General features: G+C 48.3%; 1 protein-coding gene across 1 annotated transcript in view; it reads right to left on the bottom strand.

Moving 5' to 3' along the window:
• Positions 1 to 1,152: 1,152 nt before the first annotated feature.
• Positions 1,153 to 21,546, bottom strand: part of LOC123763767 (uncharacterized) — a 199,531-nt gene continuing 179,137 nt past the window's right edge. Inside the window, exons 6-7 of the mRNA XM_069302051.1 lie at positions 1,937 to 2,119; positions 1,153 to 1,801 (exon numbers count right to left, since the gene is read on the bottom strand). Coding sequence (XP_069158152.1) covers positions 1,292 to 1,801; positions 1,937 to 2,119 — 693 coding nt within the window. The 3' untranslated portion in view covers positions 1,153 to 1,291. The remainder of the gene's footprint in view (positions 1,802 to 1,936; positions 2,120 to 21,546) is intronic.

Here is a 21,546-nt window from a genome sequence, read left to right as displayed (position 1 = left end):
TTTGCTTGTTCTTGATTGGGGAGTTCTGCTTGCTAGTTTGGCTTTTGGTTTGCAATTTTTAACCAGCTGTAGTTTGTTTTGGAATTCCCACCTTTCTGGGTGCCTGAACTGGTAGATGGCAGACATAGACTGCTTCCAATTACACGAGGGTGTCTATAGGCCATTGCTCCTCCGGGGAGGGAGGTTCTTATGGCCCTGGGAAGCCAGGTTCTGGCACTGGTCCCTGGAAGGCCTAAACTCCATCGATTGACTTGCCATGGTCTAATATATACACATAAGCCCAGTATAGGTCCGGGGAGCCGAAGGGGCTCTCCTCAGAAAATGCTAAAAAAGGATGGAAACGTAACTAAAGAACCTCACCAAACATTTCCAAATCTTCCATAAACAATCCAAGGCCTAAAACACAATATTTTAGGACAAGCTTAAAATATGTACTGTATGTGCTGTACTAGTCCTGGGTAAGTTTAGATATTTTTTTGTGTGTCTTCTACAAAATTAATAGTACAAAGCATGAACATTGTTAGCAGCAAAAGTACTCATTTTTATATTCTATCAAATAGTTACTATAATCACTATAATGTTAGTCTTTGTGACACAGTGGTAAAACACTCGTTCCTGTGCTTCTTGAGCGATTTGGCCTTGGTTCTTATCCTGGCTAGGAGGATTAACTAGGTGCCAATCACCCAGCAGTGAATGGGTATCTGGCTGTTAAACAATTTGGTGGGTCGTATTCCTGGGGAAAATTAGAATTATAGCCCTGCCCGAAACTCTGTGTGTGCAAGTGGCTTTACGAAAATGTAAGAACTCTTGTATATACTGTATATATATATATAACAAAAAATAATATAAATTAAATGTTAGGAGGGTTTGGAAGATGCCGTGTGGGTAGCTCAGGGACCCACTAAGGAACAAACCATATTGGGAGGATGGGTCGAGTTTGGAAGATGCCAGGTGGGTAGCTCAGGGACCCACTAAGGGTCCCTGAAAAATAAAATGTCCGAAGATAAATCATTGAGCTAAACATCAAAGACCAATTTAAACCTTACAATTATAGTAATTTACAAAAATTATTATGACACAGCAGTGTTACAGTGACAAATTATAGTGACAAACGAGAAGTTACAAAATGGAAATGATGATGAAATTATAATGGCAATAGTGAATGATTGGGTGATGATGCAAGGGATGGATAAAGGAAATTTGTGATAACAGATTGGTGATGGTGACATGGTAATGACGGGACAGAAGCAATGGTTATACAGAAGTCAAAATGGTGGGGTGGAATAGTGAATTAGAAAGGCAGTACAACGCCACAGTCCACCACCGTCACCTCCCTGATGTCTTTGAGACGAACTGCTAACCTCACTAGCTCCAGGCCGTTCTCCACATGACCGAAAACACGTGGCCACTTTCGACCACAGGCCACATCCCGGGTTGTGATGCTGAACTGGGCACTGCGGGCACTGCCCAGACCCCACGGTGACCACACTGCACCCGATTCTCCACATTCTAAAGTCTCGCCCTGCAGGTCAGGCAGCAGCGAGGCTCCTCCCTTTCCATCATTAAACTCATAGTCTCCACCCACAATGTACTCCCCTGCCCGACCCCTGGACAACACCTGTGTAAGTCTGGTGTTCACGTATGAGTGGCCTAACTGACCCGTACACAACAACAAAAATTGTCTGGCCAATCTCGTGTCGGGGCACAACTGGATTTGGACCCGCCCTTGTGTTGACCCCGCCCATGCCAGGTCAAGAAACACCTGTGTGGCAGGATCCAGCATGGCCAACACATCTATAAACTGTATAAAAATAATGATCATTCATTAAAATATTAACATACAGTATTGGCTATTAAAATATGCTAATTATCCTGCAAACATATCAGCAAATAAAAATCAAGAATTTCAATAAAACAGTTTAGTTTAACAAATTACCTGGATGATGTGGGCATTGGGAGGCAAAGACTGGCACAAGAGTGCATGGAGGAACAGCTGTTCATCATGAAAGGTGATCCTGGCGGAGTGGTAGATGCCCTCAACATCCCGCAGGACAGCGTACACCAGGCCTTCCTCAACCAACTTCTTAACTGGCTCCTCCATACCACTCAGCTCCTTAATCTGTGGAGAGTGTCAGCAACATTATCATCTGTGGAGTGTGTCAGCAACATTATCATCTGTGAACAGTGTCAGCAACATTATCATCTGTGAACAGTGTCAGCAACATTATCATCTGTGGAGTGTGTCAGCAACATTATCATCTGTGAACAGTGTCAGCAACATTATCATCTGTGGAGTGTGTCAGCAACATTATCATCTGTGAACAGTGTCAGCAACATTATCATCTGTGAACAGTGTCAGCAACATTATCATCTGTGAACGGTGTCAGCAACATTATCATCTGTGGACGGTGTCAGCAACATTATCATCTGTGGACGGTGTCAGCAACATTATCATCTGTGGACGGTGTCAGCAGCATGCCACACATGGACAGTGTCAGCTGCATGCCACATGCGGACAGTGTCAGTTGCATGCCACACGTGGACAGTGTCAGCTGCATGCCACACATGGACAGTGTCAGCAGCATGCCACATGCGGACAGTGTCAGTTGCATGCCACACGTGGACAGTGTCAGCAGCATGCCACACGTGGACAGTGTCAGTTGCATGCCACACGTGGACAGTGTCAGCTGCATGCCACACATGGACAGTGTCAGCAGCATGCCACATGCGGACAGTGTCAGTTGCATGCCACACGTGGACAGTGTCAGCTGCATGCCACACGTGGACAGTGTCAGCTGCATGCCACACGTGGACAGTGTCAGCTGCATGCCACACGTGGACAGTGTCAGCTGCATGCCACACGTGGACAGTGTCAGCTGCATGCCACATGTGGACAGTGTCAGTTGCATGCCACACGTGGACAGTGTCAGCTGCATGCCACACGTGGACAGTGTCAGCTGCATGCCACACGTGGACAGTGTCAGCTGCATGCCACATGTGGACAGTGTCAGCTGCATGCCACATGTGGACAGTGTCAGCTGCATGCCACACGTGGACAGTGTCAGCTGCATGCCACATGTGGACAGTGTCAGCTGCATGCCACACGTGGACAGTGTCAGCTGCATGCCACATGTGGACAGTGTCAGCTGCATGCCACACGTGGACAGTGTCAGCTGCATGCCACATGTGGACAGTGTCAGCTGCATGCCACATGTGGACAGTGTCAGCTGCATGCCACACGTGGACAGTGTCAGCTGCATGCCACATGTGGACAGTGTCAGCTGCATGCCACATGTGGACAGTGTCAGCTGCATGCCACACGTGGACAGTGTCAGCTGCATGCCACATGTGGACAGTGTCAGCTGCATGCCACACGTGGACAGTGTCAGCTGCATGCCACATGTGGACAGTGTCAGCTGCATGCCACATGTGGACAGTGTCAGTTGCATGCCACATGTGGACAGTGTCAGCTGTATGCCACACGTGGACAGTGTCAGCTGCATGCCACATGTGGACAGTGTCAGCTGCATGCCACATGTAATTACCTAAGTGTAGTTACAGGATGAGAGCTACGCTCGTGGTGTCCCGTCTTCCCAGCACTCTTTGTCATATAACGCTTTGAAACTACTGACGGTCTTGGCCTCCACCACCTTCTCACTTAACTTGTTCCAACCGTCTACCACTCTATTTGCGAAGGTGAATTTTCTTATATTTCTTCGGCATCTGTGTTTAGCTAGTTTAAATCTATGGCCTCTTGTTCTTGAAGTTCCAGGTCTCAGGAAGTCTTCCCTGTCGATTTTATCAATTCCTGTTACTATTTTGTACGTAGTGATCATATCACCTCTTTTTCTTCTGTCTTCTAGTTTTGGCATATTTAATGCTTCTAACCTCTCCTCGTAGCTCTTGCCCTTCAGTTCTGGGAGCCACTTAGTAGCATGTCTTTGCACCTTTTCCAGTTTGTTGATGTGCTTCTTAAGATATGGGCACCACACAACAGCTGCATATTCTAGCTTTGGCCTAACAAAAGTCATGAACAATTTCTTTAGTATATCGCCATCCATGTATTTAAATGCAATTCTGAAGTTAGAAAGCATTGCATAGGCTCCTTGCACAATATTCTTAATGTGGTCCTCAGGTGATAGTTTTCTATCTAGAACCACTCCTAGATCTCTTTCTTTATCAGAATTCTTTAAAGATTTCTCACATAATATATAGGTTGTGTGGGGTCTATGTTCTCCTATTCCACATTCCATAACATGACATTTATTAACATTAAATTCCATTTGCCAAGTGGTGCTCCATATACTTATTTTGTCCACATGTGGACAGTGTCAGCTGCATGCCACATGTGGACAGTGTCAGCTGCATGCCACATGTGGACAGTGTCAGCTGTATGCCACACGTAATTACCTAAGTGTAGTTACAGTATGAGAGCTACGCTCGTGGTGTCCCGTCTTCCCAGCACTCTTTGTCATATAACGCTCTGAAACTACTGACGGTCTTGGCCTCTACCACCTTCTCACCTAGCTTGTTCCAACCGCCTACCACTCTGTTTGCGAAAGTGAATTTTCTTATATTTCTTCGGCATCTGTGTTTAGCTAGTTTAAATCTATGACCTCTTGTTCTTAAAGTTCCAGGTCTCAGGAAATCTTCCCTATCGTTTTTATCAATTTCTGTTACTATTTTGTATGTAGTGATCATATCACCTCTTTTTCTTCTGTCTTCTAGTTTTGGCATATTTAATGCTTCTAACCTCTCCTCGTAGCTCTTGCCCTTCAGTTCTGGGAGCCACTTAGTAGCATGTCTTTGCACCTTTTCCAGTTTGTTGATGTGCTTCTTAAGATATGGGCACCACACAACTGCTGCATATTCTAGTTTTGGCCTAACAAAAGTCGTGAACAATTTCTTTAGTATATCGCCATCCATGTATTTAAAAGCAATTCTGAAGTTAGAAAGCGTGGCATAGGCTCCTGGCACAATATTCTTTATGTGGTCCTCAGGTGATAGTTTTCTATCTAGAACCACCCCTAGATCTCTTTCTTTATCAGGATTCTTTAAAAATTTCTCACATAATATATAGGTTGTGTGAGGGCTATGTTCTCCTATTCCACATTCCATAACATGACATTTATTAACATTAAATTCTATTTGCCACATGTACAGTGTCAGCTGCATGCCACACTTGGACAGTGTCAGCTGCATGCCACATGCGTACAGTGTCATCAGAATGCCACATGTGGACAGTGTCAGCAGCATGCAACACATGGACAGTGTCAGCAACATGCCACATGTGGACAGTGTCAGCAGCATGCCACACATGGACAGTGTCAGCTGCATGACACATGTGGACAGCGTCAGCAACATGCCACACGCGTATAGTGTCAGCTGCATGCCACACGTGGACAGTGTCAGCTGCATGCCACACATGTACAGTGTCAACTGTATGCCACACGCGTACAGTGTCAGCTGCATTCCACATGTGTACAGTGTCAGCTGCATGCCCACACTTGGACAGCGTCAGCAACATGCTACACATGGACAGCGTCAGCAGCATGCCACACTTGTATAGTGTCAGTGTCAGCAACATTATTTATATGTAGTCTCTTTCAAGAGTTGTACTCTCAAAGTCATAGTCAAGCCATTGTGCTGCGAGGTTTTTATTTTGACAATCTGGTGATGCGACAAAATTGAAGTGCTCAGAAATCTTTTTATTTCTTTCGATATTGCTAAAATCCCTTCCCTAAACATGTACATGTAAAAAGAAATATACAAAAACCTATGTTGAATGTAACGAAATCCCATTTTCTGAGTAAGCCCATGAGCCAGCCGCACTCTTTCCAGTTTGGAGACTGAGCAAACAGAAGAAAAAAATGCTGACTGTTGGGAGGGAGGGAGGGTGCCAGGGAGCCTCCTGGGGCTCACCCAGAAAATGGCGTTTCATTACATTCAACACTGGTTTTCTGTGGAGAGTCTTGTCAGCTCCCTGGAGCTAGATATTCAGAAATAAGTAAAAAGCGGGACTTACTCCGGGAGACGGCAGCACTGCGTGCCTCATGATGAAGACGGTACAACTGGCTGCAACCAACAGCCCAAGACCACACAGAAGAAACTTGGTAATTGGACCCATCCTGTTTCTAATATATGTAAACGATCTTCCGGAGGGTATAGACTCATTCCTCTCAATGTTTGCTGATGATGCAAAAAACCAGCGTTGAATGTTATGAAACGACATTTTCTGGGTGAGTCCCGGAGGCTCCCCGGAGCTATCCAGGCTGAATGGATATGTATAACTTTCTGGCATCAGTCAAAGTGCTAGGAGTTCTTGCCTACTGGGGACCACGAGCCAGAACCTGGCCCCCTCAGAGTGGCACGAGGAGCAATGGCCTATAGAAACCCCCTTGTGATTGGGAGCATTCTATGTCTGCCATCGACCGGGACAGGCATCCAGAAAGTTAGGCGCCCCAAAACAAACCCCAATTGTGGTGAAATTATTGCTACTGAAAGCCGAACGAGAGGACAAAACTCCCCAAACAAAATGATCAAACTAGCATGACGTCATGACGTCATCACGTCGCCGCGCCACCGTCTGCGCAACCCCCCCACCTCCCCGAGAGGGGGAAGGGGGAGCCCCAGACCCGCCACACCGGCGATCCAACTGGCAGTTCTTAGGTTGGATGTCAAAATACGCGAAAAATGCCGCCGACCGGAGGGAGGGAGGGATGCAGGGGAGCCTCCGAGACTCACACAGAAAATGGCGTTTCATTACATTCAAAGCTGGTTTTCTGGGGGGAGCCCCGTCGGCTCCCCGGAGCTACCTCACCAGAGATAAGTAAAACAGGGAAGGAACCGGGAGGCAGATACCACACGTCCTAACTGAACAACCAAAACCAGAGACAAAACAAAGACCAAAACGAGAAGAATAAGACCACCCAGGCCAACGACCAGGACGGCCCCAAAACTCAAGAGCAGGCCAGAGGGGAACAACGCCCAGGCCAGAGGGGAACAACGCCCAGGACAGCAAGTGGACAACACCCAGGACAGCAAAACAGCGACCCCGCAACCCAAAGGAGCAACAGAACCAGCTCTAGCAGGGAAGAATGATACACGCATCCCCGAGGCATCCAAGAGGAGAACTACCAAGGACGAGAACCGCAGGAAAGCAAACACACCCGGTCCGGAAAAGGAACAAAGAAAAACCGAAACCAGGACCGGAACCCAGGAAACCCGGTTCCAAGAAAAGGAACCAGGAAGGGAGGAGCGGCAGACCGAAAAGTCACCCCCCCCCCCACAGACAGCGCAACCCGAAGCCTGCAGAAAACCACACAGAAATCGCAGGAACTCGGTACCAAAACGGAACACCGGAGAAGTCCAAAAGCAGGACGTGGAACATGGACAGAGGCCCACCGGAGCACCAAACAGGATAATCAAGAAGCACAGACCCAGATACACAAAAAAGTGTAGCATGGGGGAGGAAAAAGGGAAATAGGCAACGAAAACCACGAATACGGCCCAAAGAGCGGCCGGGAAGTAACGCACATGACCAACCACAAAATGTGTAGAGGAGCGCGTACATAACTGAAGGACCTAACAAACAGCAGGGTGCAGTCAGGCACTGAAGACAGGCAAGGAAAGTGTCCAGACAGAGAAAAGACCCAGGGGTCTACAATGAAAACAAAAGCACCGAAATGCGGGGCAGAGCCCCACAGGACAACAAAGAACAAAAGATGGACAAAAGGCACTAAAGACACATGCAAGGTGACCAAACACCACACCAAACACCCCAGTCAGGAGCCATCGACGCAATCCCGCCAAGCGGGGAATGTAAACAAGGATGGAACAGTGAACAAGGGTGGCGGAGTGAGTAGAGTATCCCAAGAAGATACTCGCTCCAAACGCATGAGCCTAACTAGAGAAGCAAAGCTCTACAAAGTACCAACGATTGAACTCAAACTGTTTCGTACGTCCAAGGAAAAGTCCTGCCAACTTGTGGAGAACTGAGGCGGCGCCCAAGCATATAACCAGCAGAGTAGCGAATAATAACTAGTTTACCGGCATGTGTGGTCTAGAACAGACATGCAAGACATCGTACGACACTCAGTGCGCGCCCAACCCGCACTATTGCCCACCAAATATCACCCGCAACTACTGTATACGCAACAAAAGATAAGTAATTCCTTAGTGTTTGTGTTTATTGACCAATCTCCACGAAACAATAGAAACTGGGATAGTGGCACACGCCACCCTTGCAGCACATTGTGGGCACGAAACAATGGGCATAAAAGGGATAAGCGCAGAATCAGGAAAGACCGGAGGAATGACCGGCATGGTAACAGGCCCGGTGATGCGCGGAACCAATTACCACGTAACGTGGTGGTGGGGCCCCACGATTGGTGCAAGGGCGGGTTGGACATGAATGTGAGTGGAAATGGATGGTAAGAAACAGTAGCTGCCTTGCATGGGCCAATAGGCCCTCCGCAGGTCCACTGTACTTATGTCCGTATGTTTGTACGCATATGGGGAAACAGGAGGTAGTGAGCACCCAAAGGAGCCACAGACACTAAAAAGAACCTGATTAAAGTCAGAGGGAAAGGAAGCGAAAAGCACAAAAAAGCCATGTGGAGGAGGCAGACGCCACCCACAGGAGCAAACGTGAAGACAGAGCCCAGAAGGCTCAGGAAACTGCACAACCGTCAACTGACAGGAGGCGGAGCCCAAGAGCCAGAGCTCAACCCCCGCAAGCACTACTAGACAAGCACCCCACCAAAAGTAAGAACCAGCACTAGGCTGACAGAAGCGCCAGACAAGACAACCTCACCTGCAGAGCAGACACACGACCGTGCCACAACACAGGCGAGCCAAGTAACATACTAGGAGCAACGCTAAAGGTGTGCCTGAAAGCCATGCATACTCGAGGCAGTAGGCATAGTATGTACCGGTACCTGAATAAAATGCGAAGGCGAAGGAGAAATACGGCCAGAGGTGCGCACCCTGCAGAAGACGAAGCAGTACAGAGGGTGAGGCGGCACCACGCCAAACCATCCCACACCAAGAAGCTGAGGAACAAAGTGACACCCCCAGATATAAATCCAAAACACCCTCAGCATCCAGAGGGCCACAACTGGAGGGAGAAACGAGCAAGAAGTCATAGAAAACCATAAGAAACGACGCGAACACACGAGCATACCGCCCGTAAACAAAACGCACACCGCAGCTCCAGCACACGAGGTACGAAACGCACCACCCGTCCACCGGGAGGCATGGCTCATACACCAGGCGGACACACAAATCGTACACACAACGTACAGATATTGTAACACTGTAAAAGTGTTTGGTTTAGTTGTATTTAATACATACATAGAGTACATGAGTCAGAGACAAGAATTTGAGAAGGCGCCAGTTTGTCCACCGGAAAGTCACACCTCTAAGAGTTAATGACCCCAAGTGACCTGAGGTCAGATCATGCGAATTTCACCTTACTTCTACTAATCATATAATTGGAGCCTGGTAGCCTTCAAACATGCCGACGTTTAACACTTTGAGGTTCCACAGACTGACTGAATATGTTCCTACGACGCAGTAGGTTCTACTGAATATGTTCCAACGACGCAGTACTGAGTTACTCATTAAAATATTTTTTAAAAATTTAAATTTTATCAGATCAATCTGGTAGTGGTTTTAAAATAAGCGCCTTTAGATTGCACACAATTTGATACCAAAATCAAAGATATAACATGAAACTTGATGTCCAAACACTTGAAACATTATAAATAGGCCTATGGTCCGAATATTAAAATATTTGTTAAAATTCTATTTATTGTCCTATTATCTTGGGACTAGTTTTAAAATGCGCGCCTTTTTATTGCGAACAATTTGATACCAAAATGAAAGATGTAACACAAATATTTATGTCAGAACACTGGAAAGATATAAATAAATTTGTGATGATGAGCGTCCAGAATTAAAATATTTGTTAAAAATCCAGTTATTGCTCTATTATTCTGGGACTAATTTTAAAATACTCGCCTTTTTATTGCAAACAATTTGATACCAAAACGAGCGACGTAGCACGAAATTTGATGTTATCAAATTGAACGAGTTGAACATTAGCTTGCAATGTACAAAATGGTGCTCGTTCATGGGTAACTTTAGGCTTTTCTGCGGGGAGGCACTCCAGCCTTTTGTACATTTTATTCATACACATCTGTAGGGAATTTAATTGCGAACACAATGATACCAAAACGAGCAACGTAGCATGAGAATTAAGGTAAAAAAACGGAACGAGAATGCACGTTACTGATTTTGTGCATTTTTGCCGACTTTAGGCTTTGCTGTTGGGAGTCACGCTAGGCTTTTGGACATTATATTTATACACACCTGTAGAGAATTTAATTGCGAACACAATGATACCAAAACGAGCGACGTAGCACGAGAATTAAGGTGAGAAAGCTGGAACGAGTATACACATTTGGGTGTCACCGCGCGCTTACCCGCACGCAGGGGCCATGACCCCCAAGCCAACCGCGAGTTTCCACGGAGCGCGAAAGTGTTAAGGAGTGGCTTGGTAGAGAGCCAGAGGCTATCTACTTGTGGGCGGAGTTAGTTACTAGGTTCCCCAATATATACTCGGAGAGCTATCGATTCAAGAGCATTAACAGAGAAGAATGGCAGTCAGCAGAGCAGAGGAGACGGCCTAGCAGGGAGGCTGTCGGCCGGCAGGGCGGGACAGTCTCTGTCAACTATAGACCCCCCCCCCCCTCTATCCAGCTATAGGCAGACACTTGGTGAGTTGAACATTAAGGTGACTTGGTCGTGTTTTACAAGTGTTGTGTGATGATCAGGGGTAGTCAGTTGTAGTGTTCTCAGATTCTTGGAGGATGACTCACTTTACATATATAGATCTTGAACATTGCTTAAATTATGATACTTAGTATGTGAAATATAATTGAATTTATTATTTAAATTGCCTTTGTGTTCCCGAGAGAGTTGAGTTGAGGTGAGAAAGCCTCTGTGATTACTGGTTTCATGATTTACTGAGTACATGATAAAGATGGGACATACTAATAATGACCTTGATAACATCTTTTTGAGAATTTTGTGATACAGACAAGTTCCATTCCTTGTCTTGTATGTAATGATCATGAATGGATGGTGGCAGCATTTCTTCTTCTTCTACTATCCACTCTTCTTCTTCTTCTACTATCTATTCTTCTACTTCTACCTATCTACACCTCTCCCTCCACCCCTCTCTAAACTCTCACTTTCCACTAATGACCCTCCTCGCTCCTCCCACTTCCCTACCTATCACCCCAAACCCTCACTAATTACTTCACTATTCATTTCCTCCCTTTCGTTTCCTCTTATACGTTTGTGGCAGTGAAATATATTCTAGAGTTCTCTCTAGAGTTTCGGGTAGCTGATCAGGTTATGGTGCCTTGTAGTCTCAACACTTAGGTAGTCAAATACCTAGGTTACAAGGTGTTGAACGAGAGAGGCTGCCTTAGGAACTCTGGAGGTGCTCTAGAATAGTTAGCTAACTGAGGACGGGATAACGGACTAGAGAGAGCTGTTTCCCCTGGCCTCGTTAGTTAACTGGGGGGGTGGAATAATGGACAAGATAGAGCTATTTCCCCCACCCCCCGTTACAATGGTGGTAGCGGTGTTGAACAATGTTTATGGTAGTGTTCATTTAACATTGTTCAGTCCCACGTGTCTTTTGCCGCTCAGGCGCTATCAGGGAGATCTTGACAGGTGTTTAATATTCGCGATTTAGCGAGTTTTTCAGGTTAGGAGATAGTGATTCTCTGGCGATGTGTTTTAGTGATTTTGTGAGTTTTGTGAAGTTCAGGGAATGTTCTCCAGAACTTGCGTGTGTAGTGATTTATGTTAGTGATAAGATTTGGTGATTTGGGAACTTAGCGGTTGGTGGGTAGTGGAGGTCACCTGAGTGTGACAGGTGACCTCGCATGTCCCACGGGGACACCCAGCCACCGCTGGTCTCCAGGTCAGTTGGGGAGTGGCAGGTGTAGTTCTTAAGTAGTTTTAAGTGGTGGTTCTGCTCAGATTATTGCGATCGACTGTTTTACTCCATTTGAACGCAATAACCCGAGGTGTACTGGTATTGTACAGCATACTAGGGGGAGGTTTAGTATGTCAGTAGACTTCACGTTGAGGACGCTCGACGTTAGATAGTCTGGTCACAGGGGTGACAAAAGTTTTGAGTTGTTGACCGGCGGAGAAGCTGGGGAAACACTCTGCGTCACGTAGGTGGCTGTAGGTTAAGGGTGGGAGTAACGGCTATTTAAGTACGTAAGATTAAGAACGGTATAGTTAAGTTAGGCTAGTGTTTTGTCTATTAGTTTTGATATTTTTTTGTGGAGATTCATTTAGTGACAAATTAAAAGTAGTGACGACCTTATTCTCTCTTCTCTAACTTTACTGTTTTACTTCTCTAACTAGTACTGTTTTATGTTCCACCAAGTCAGTATCATTCAGTGTTAATTGGATTATTTTAAAATTTAAGTGTAGTTGTTGCCAGGAGGAGAGCGTTATGACTGGACTGTGTAAACCCTATACAAACTACAGGGTCACACAACAGTTTGGGAGCACGGTATTGTCGCCTTTCTGTTCATTCACAGGTTGGAGCCAGATGAGAGGCGAGGCGCACATACAAAAGAGGGAGACGGCTGCTGTGTACCATACTCACGGGCGTTTATCACGACGATCAGCCCCTACCTGGAGGTCATGGCTCCACCACCACCATCCCGGGGGACCCCAAGATGCAGACCTCTCGGTCGGTCAACATTGGTCTACCCAGTGGACCCCAAGACGAACGGACCCCAGTGGACCCCAAGACAGACAGACCCCCAGTGGACCTCAGGTCATTCTGCAGACGACCAAGTAAAGATGGAAGAGGAACAACAACGACTCCAGTCTGTCCCACCAACATCGGTCTACCCAGGATGGACCCCAGGACGGACGGACCCCAATGGACCCCAGGTCGCTTGTCAAAGACCCATGGAAGAAAGAAGAGAGAAGAAAGAAGAGAGAAGAAAGAAGAGAGAAGAGAGAAGAGAGAAGAAAGAAGAAGATAAGCCAAGCTGAGTGAGACACGATGCCTAGTGTCCCTTGCTGGTGTCAGCATCATTGCATGGAGCATAATTGCAAGACAGGATCGTTTGCCTTAACTGGCCTCCCCTCCTGCAAGCATGTTGCATTGTTGAGTGATTCTTCCTGTGTCGTGCGGACTTGATGTGGCTTGTCAGAAGTGGCTCTCTGAAGGAGGCGTGCTGGAGCAACAGGGAGGAGAAGAGTAGGATGGGATTTCTACTGTGGCAACTATATGGAGGTCTCGACCCTTGTAGTCCCTTTAGCTGTGAAAAACCCCAATATACGTCTTTCATGGTGACTGACGTAGGGCCAATTACAGATCAGCTGGGACAACCGAATTCCACGGTCCTGTGCGCAGTTCAAGTAGTAACGGCTTCCTGGTTGACCAAGGGTTGTTGTGCGTTAACGACGGAGAAGCGACGGAGGCAGTTGTGTTGAAGAAATGTGGTACAGGACTATCTACAAGACCAAGCAGTGACGTCGCCCAGCCAAAGACAATGGACGTCTGTCTACATATTTCATTTTTAGAGTAGGATGATGTATATTTGTTTAGCTAGGATGTATTTTTTTTTCGTTAATAAAGTTGTTGCACACAGCTAGCTTGCTTTAGCAGTGTTGCAAAAACTTTATTTCGGGGAGAAGGGGAGATGTAACACTGTAAAAGTGTTTGGTTTAGTTGTATTTAATACATACATAGAGTACATGAGTCAGAGACAAGAATTTGAGAAGGCGCCAGTTTGTCCACCGGAAAGTCACACCTCTAAGAGTTAATGACCCCAAGTGACCTGAGGTCAGATCATGCGAATTTCACCTTACTTCTACTAATCTTATAATTGGAGCCTGGTAGCCTTCAAACATGCCGACATTTAAGGAGTGGCTTGGTAGAGAGCCGGAGGCTATCTACTTGTGGGCGGAGTTAGTTACTAGGTTCCCCAATATATACTCGGAGAGCTATTGATTCGAGAGCATTAACAGAGAAGAACGGCAGTCAGCAGAGCAGAGGAGACGGCCTAGCAGGGAGGCTGTCGGCCGGCAGGGCGGGACAGTCTCTGTCAACTATAGACCCCCCCCTCTCTATCCAGCTATAGGCAGACACTTGGTGAGTTGAACATTAAGGTGACTTGGTCGTGTTTTACAAGTGTTGTGTGATGATCAGGGGTAGTCAGTTGTAGTGTTCTCAGATTCTTGGAGGATGACTCACTTTACATATATAGATCTTGAACATTGCTTAAATTATGATACTTAGTATGTGAAATATAATTGAATTTATTATTTAAATTGCCTTTGTGTTCCCGAGAGAGTTGAGTTGAGGTGAGAAAGCCTCTGTGATTACTGGTTTCATGATTTACTGAGTACATGATAAAGATAGGACATACTAATAATGACCTTGATAACATCTTTTTGAGAATTTTGTGATACAGACAAGTTCCATTCCTTGTCTTGTATGTAATGATCATGAATGGATGGTGGCAGCATTTCGTCTTCTACTATCTACTCTTCTTCTTCTACTATCTACTCTTCTACTTCTACCTATCTACACCTCTCCCTCCACCCCTCTCTAAACTCTTACTTTCAACTAATGACCCTCCTCGCTTCTCCCACCTCCCTACCTCTCACCCCAAACCCTCACTAATTACTTCACTATTCATTTCTTTCCTTTCGTTTCCTCTTATACGTTTGTGGCAGTGAAATGTACTCAAGAGTTCTCTCTAGAGTTTCGGGTAGCTGATCCAGTTACGGCGCCTTGTAGTCTTAGCACCTAGGTAGTCAAATACCTAGGTTACAAGGTATTGAATGAGAGAGGTTACCTTAGGAACTCTGGGAGTGCTCTAGAATAGTTAGCTAACTGAGGACGGGATAACGGACTAGAGAGAGCTGTTTCCCCCGGCCTCGTTAGTTAACTGGGGGGGTGGAATAGTGGACAAGATAGAGCTATTTTCCCCACCCCCCATTACAATATTGTACAAACACCAGGAAGGCATGCGGAACGAAGACAAAGAATGCCGAAACTGGAAGTAGAGACGACGCGAAAACAAAACAAGGCGAAAACGAAGCAAAAGAAAACAAATGATGGAAGGGAACCAACAAGGCCGACAAAAGACCCGAGGGAAACCACATAAAAAATCAACAGACGTTCCAATAATATTGGAAGGTACGAAGAGACTCGCGAACCAACGAGAACCACGACAAGCACCCCTGACCAAGGAACACGCAGGGACAACGATATGAAGCGGTTTAGGCACTATGTACTAGGTCAATATAGAAATCCATCAATGTTTGTTTCACACCCTGTATGGATGTACCTTACCTGAACACTTTTTTTTTTTTGAACAGAATTGCGACGTAAGAGCGAAAAGGGTAAGGAAAAGGGGGTGAAACACACCCCCAGGAACGATGGGACCGACGAACCCGAAGGAACACGGAACCGAACCCAGGGAGGGGTATACCCGAAAACAACAGGAACACAGAGAGGGAAGGAACAACCCCACTCTGAGGAACTGCCAGCCCCACACCAAAGATACAAAGACCCAAGAGGGGCAAACGGGGCCGAAGCCCCCCAGGCAACCCCTCCCTAACCCTGGGAACCTCTATGGCATGACCCAGGGCCGAGCCTCACCCTCAAAGCCCAAGCTTAACAAGGAAAAGCCGGGGCAGCCGTGCAAATACTAATGAAGGGAGCCCATTGGTCAGACCCATACAGCACGGCTGGAGGAACCGACTCGAATGCCTCCGCCACCACCCCGGAAGAGGAAAACCCCCGAGACCGCCCGAGTCTCAACCCAACCAGACCCCGCCCCAACCCCGAAACCCACCTATGGTTTGGAGCAGGAAGTAAGGGAGGAAGTGAGTAGAACAGAAGGGGAGGAACAAGGAGCGGAAGGAGCCAGAGCCAAGCAACCCCCACCCCCAAGTCCCGACCCCAACCACCAAAACGGGGCAGCCTCGGGGCATCCGGGGCTGCAAACAACCAAGAACGTTGCAGCAACCTACACCCAGCAAGCAACGCCGCAGCCGCCTGCACACGATTATCAAGACCAGCGACCTGAGTGAGGGAGAGCGCGTACCGACAACAATCATCGGACGACTCCGGGTCACAAGAACAAGGACTCAACAGGCAGCATGGTGGAGGCACAAGCGGTGAGTGTCACCCTGAGACAAGGGGACAGATCAACCGTCAAACTCGCAGGATGCGAGGGGGACTCCGGGGACACACCTAGAGGACCACGGAGCCCCCGTGGGGTTTCCCAGGGCCAATAGCTTTTGGTACACGCTAAGGGAAGCCCAGGCAGGGTACTGCGAACCGGCACCCAAATCTACCAACAAACTGCTAAAGCTGAACCCCCGGGACGTGTCCACTCACGGGGGCAAAGCGGGGAGTATCGCCAACAGAAGAATTCGAAAGAAAATCACCCAGAACAGGAAAGGGAGACCATAGTAAAGGCAGACCCCCACCAGGCAAAAACAAAAACAAAAGAAAAACCCCGCAAGAGGACAACGTATCCAGGCGGAAGAGAGCCGGCCGCTGTTAATGGTGAAAACTAGCTGTGCAGTACCCCGTGCCCCTACCAGTGATGAAAACTACCACCTACCCCAGAGACAAACCAGGGCAACAAAACCCCAGCCGATTCCAAGGGCGGCCCAGTACCGAGCAGTAAAGGACACAGCGGAGGTAGAACCCTAAAAGACTTGTGGAATGTGGCCCCAAGCCCCAAGGGCAGTACTTACAGGGCACCTAGGGAAGATAGCCCTAGGCACATGCAGCCCGAGTACCGTGGAATCTTACTCCTGGCTCACACCCCACTGGTAGAAACAGTCTACAACACAAGGCACAGAACTGAAACAAAAACCGGAGCCAGAGGCACTCGACCAGCCAGTAATACCATCAGCCAAGAACTGCCAGTTGGATCGCCGGCGTGGAGGGTCTGGGGCTCCCCCTTCCCCCTCTCTTGGGGGTTGCGCAGACGATGGCGCGGCGACGTGATGACGTCATGCTAGTTTGATAATTTTGTTTGGGGAGTTTTGTCCACTCGTTCGGCTTTCGGTAGCAATAATTTCACCAGAATAGGGGTTTGTTTTGGGGCGCCTACCTTTCTGGGTGCCTGTCCAGGTCGATGGCAGACATAGAATGCTCCCAATCACAAGGGGGTTTCTATAGGCCATTGCTCCTCATGCCTCTCTGAGGGGGCTAGGTTCTGGCTCGTGGTCCCCAGTAGGCAAGAACTCCTTTGACTGATGCCAGAAAGTTATACATATCCATTCAGCCTGGATAGCTCCGGGGAGCCGACGGGGCTCCCCCCAGAAATTATGAGAAGAATCAAGACGGATGAAGATAGACAGAGACTACAGGATGACCTGGATAAACTGGAGGAATGGTCTAGAAAATGGCTGCTAAAGTTCAACTCAGGAAAGTGTAAGGTGATGAAATTAGGCAAAGGGAGCAGGAGGCTGAACACAAGGTATCATCTGGGAGGTGAAATCCAGCAAGAGTCAAATAGAGAGAAAGATTTGGGGGTTGATATCACACCGAACCTATCCCCCAGAGGCCCACATCAAAAGAATATCATCAGCGGCATATGATAGACTGGCTAACATAAGAACTGCCTTTAGAAACTTGTGTAAGGAATCTTTCAGAACCCTGTATTTCACTTATGTAAGACCAATCCTGGAATATGCAGCTCCAGCCTGGAGTCCATACCTAGTTAAACACAAGACAAAGTTAGAGAAGATTCAGCGGTATGCCACCAGGCTCGTCCCGGAACTGAGAGGAATGAGTTACGAGGAAAGGCTAAAGAGCTGAACCTCACATCCCTGGAAAACAGAAGAGTAAGGGGAGACATGATAACCACCTACAAAATTCTCAGGGGAATTGACAGGGTGGACAAAGACAAACTCTTCAGCACGGGTGGGACACGAACAAGGGGATACAGGTGGAAGCTTAGTACTCAGATGAGCCACAGAAACATTAGAAAGAATTATTTCAGTGTCAGAGTAGTTAATAAATGGAATGCACTAGGAAGTGATGTGGTGGAGGCTAACTCCATACACAGTTTCAAATGTAGATATGATAGAGCCCAGTTGGCTCAGGAATCTGTACACCAGTTGATTGACAGTTGAGAGGCGGGACCAAAGAGCCAAAACTCAACCCCCGCAAGCACAATTAGGTGAGTACACAATGCCACTGAGGGCCCGGAATGTTTACGAGATAACGGGCGGCCAGGATCCTGTTTGACCTCCAAAACCCCCGTTATCTTGAGATGAGGTTATCTTGAGATGATTTCGGGGCTTTAGTGTCCGCAGCCTGGTCCTCGACCAGGCCTTCACCCCCAGGAAGCAGCCCGTGACAGCTGACTAACACCCAGGTACATATTTTACTGCTAGGTAACAGGGACATAGGGTGAAAGAAACTCTGCCCATTGTTTCTCGCCGGCGCCCGGGATCGAACCCGGGACCACAGGATCACAAGTCCAATGTGCTGTCCGCTCAGCCGACTGGCTCCCATTGCCCGAATGACAGCCCAAGACATGTTCCTAAAGATAGCAGCAAGAGCTACAAACTTCCAAACATCTCAGGCACACTGGTAGACAGCAGGCTGGCTTGACTTGATAACCCGAGCCATAGAACAGAGAACGAGGGAAATCGGATCAACACAAAGTGCATCCCTGGACAAAAAACCCTAGGTGCACAGGTAACAGCGGAAAGCTGCTAAACTGCTAAGCCACCTCCAGCAGGCCAAAGGTGGAAAAATGAACGAGAAAGCTTATGGAATGGAGCCGAAGTGACATCCACCGCGAACTCAAGCTGGAGCGGCTCTGCCAGCGCTGCACAATAAGAGGCAACAGTATTTGGCATAAGATATCAGTTCTGAAAAAACAGTTAAGGAAATACAAGACAACATGGACCAAAACAGAAGGCAACCTACGAAGAGAAAGGTAGTGGCGAAAGGAACGCCAAGAGACTTCATACTGTCACCTAGAAGAAGACCGCAGGTGGGACACCATGAGAGAAGCCACCTGATCATCATTCAAGTGGTGATACACATGCATCAAAAATACCAGATGCAAAGGAGCGGATGAGTACATCGAAACAGTGAAGTACCTCACCGGCCCAATCTCCTGGAAGAGGCAGAGCCGCGGAAAACGCCATGGGTTCAGACACCGACCAAGCATTAACTGAAACCCGAGGCTGGGCCGGCCACCATGGGGCCAGAAGGAGAACCCTTCCCCGATAAGACTCCAGCGAAACTAGAACCCGAAGCGACAGCTGGACCAGGGGGAAAGAGGTACAGGGACCCCCCCCCCCACCTCAACCAGTCCTGCCGAAAAGCATTGACCGCGAAGGCTTCGCAGTCAGGAAAGAGTGACACAAATACTGGGAGATGCCACAAACCACGTTGATGCAAAGTGGTCCACTTCCAGGGGGGGCCCAATTGTCCTGCAAAGCCAACTGAAGGAGTCAGCATCCACCGTCCATTCCAGGGACAAAGGAATGAATCGAGATAGGCCATCCGCCAGGACGTTGGACACGCCCCTGATGTAAACCGCACAGAGAGATAAGCCCCGAGAGCTCAGCATAAGAGCCACTCGAAGTGACCAGCCCCAAAGAGCCAAAGACTGAAGAGATCCCCCACAGTTCAGGCAATGAACCACCAGAGTGCAGTCCGAATGGAACCAGATCGTAGTGACTCGAGCAAACCGAATCCGCCGCAACGAAAGCAACACCACCACAAACTCCTGCACCGTGCTGTGACCCCGACAGAGCAATGAAGCCTCCTGGCCAGCTTGGTGAGCACTGGTCACAAAGCTCAAGCCGAGATACGAGGCATCCGGGAACACATCGAGTGAGGGTTCAGGAAGGCACCAAGTTGCAGAACCTTGAAAAACTCTTAGAGGAAGCCGGAGACGCAGCAACCTACACAAGGCCCATGGATGTCGAACCCAGCGATAACGAGAGCGACGGAAATGACAGCCCCTTAGGAGCCAGAGCAGATGCCGTAGCAAATCACTACCCAGCAGGTAAACCAGGACTGAGAAGCTCAACTTCCTGCACAGTCACTTGAGCAACCGCCAAGTGATTCAGGACCCTCTCAGGAACAGCCTTAGGCGGGATTGCAGCCAGAGCAACACCACAGGGAGAAGAGACACAGACACAGTTTGAGAATCCCAAACAAGGCCAAACCCAGTCCGAACCTAGGACTGAACAAAATGGGACTTCCTCCAGTTCACCAGGAACCCGAACCCAGCTAGCTGGGAAAGAGCCAAACCCCTAGCAAGCGGACTGGCTGGGAGCCTACACCAACCAATCGTCGAGGTAGGCCAACACCCGAACACCTTGCAGATGCAGATGGGCCACCAAGACCCAGATAAGACGCGTGAAAACGCAAGGTGCCAGATTCAGCCTGAAGGGAAGGCAATGAAGGAGGTAAGCCTGCTGCCCCACCACAACACCTAACCAGTCCCTGAACCCTGAATGGGGATGTGCCAATATGCATCCTGGAGGTCCACAGACACCATCCCTAAACCCGACTCCAAGAAAAGCCAGACCTCGGACCAAGTGGTCATCTGAAAGGAGAGGCAAGGAATCCAGCGGTTCAGACGGGACAAGTCCAGAACGAACCTCAGATCTGCACAGTCCTGTTTGGGCACTGGAAACAAGCGAGAAACCCACTTCGGGGAACGAAGTCGTTTCAACCACGCTCAAGCACACCCACTCCAAGATGACCCCGACAGTGAAAAGGTTGATGCCTGCCCCATCAGCCCTGATCCTCTGAAAGGAGGATTGCCCACCGCCATCACAGGCCGAAGGACACGACCCAAAACGCCTATGAATTGCGAGACCAAGCATGGGCAAACTGAGTCAGCTTCCTCCCCATTGTCTCCAATTGATGGGGCACCGGCCCGTTTGCGAGTCCGGAGGAGGCATCGGCCCTTTTGCGAGTCCGGAGGAGGCACCGGCCCTTTTGCGAGTCCGAAGGAGGCACCGGCCCTTTTGCGAGTTCGGAGGAGGCATCGGCCCTTTTGCAAGTCTGGAGGAGGCATCAGCCCTTTTGCGAGTCCAGAGGAGGCATCGGCCCTTATGCGAGTCCGGAGGAGGCACAAGCCCTTTTGCGAGTCTGGAGGAGGCATTGGCCCTTTTGCGAGTCCAGAGGAGGTACTGGCCCTTTTGCGAGTCCGGAGGAGACACTGGCACAGAAACTGGCACCAAGGGCACACCTTGACCAGCAGGAAGCCACAGCCCTGGCACGACCTTTCCAGGAAACTCGAAAATGCCCACCCTGGATCACCAACAATCACCAGAAAGAGGAAGGCAACTAGCAGAAGCCACCCGCAAAAACTAAGAAACAAGCGCGTCCAAGAACAATAACGGACAGAAACAAGACGAAAACTTAAGAGCCAGGGCCCAAGCAGAATCAAAAGAGAGTGAGGGCTTGCCAACACACGA

Source organism: Procambarus clarkii, chromosome 5, assembly GCF_040958095.1.
Source record: "Procambarus clarkii isolate CNS0578487 chromosome 5, FALCON_Pclarkii_2.0, whole genome shotgun sequence".
NCBI classification, from domain to species: domain Eukaryota; kingdom Metazoa; phylum Arthropoda; class Malacostraca; order Decapoda; family Cambaridae; genus Procambarus; species Procambarus clarkii.
Note: the sequence above shows the minus strand (reverse complement) of the source record. Positions and strands in the feature narration are given on the sequence as shown.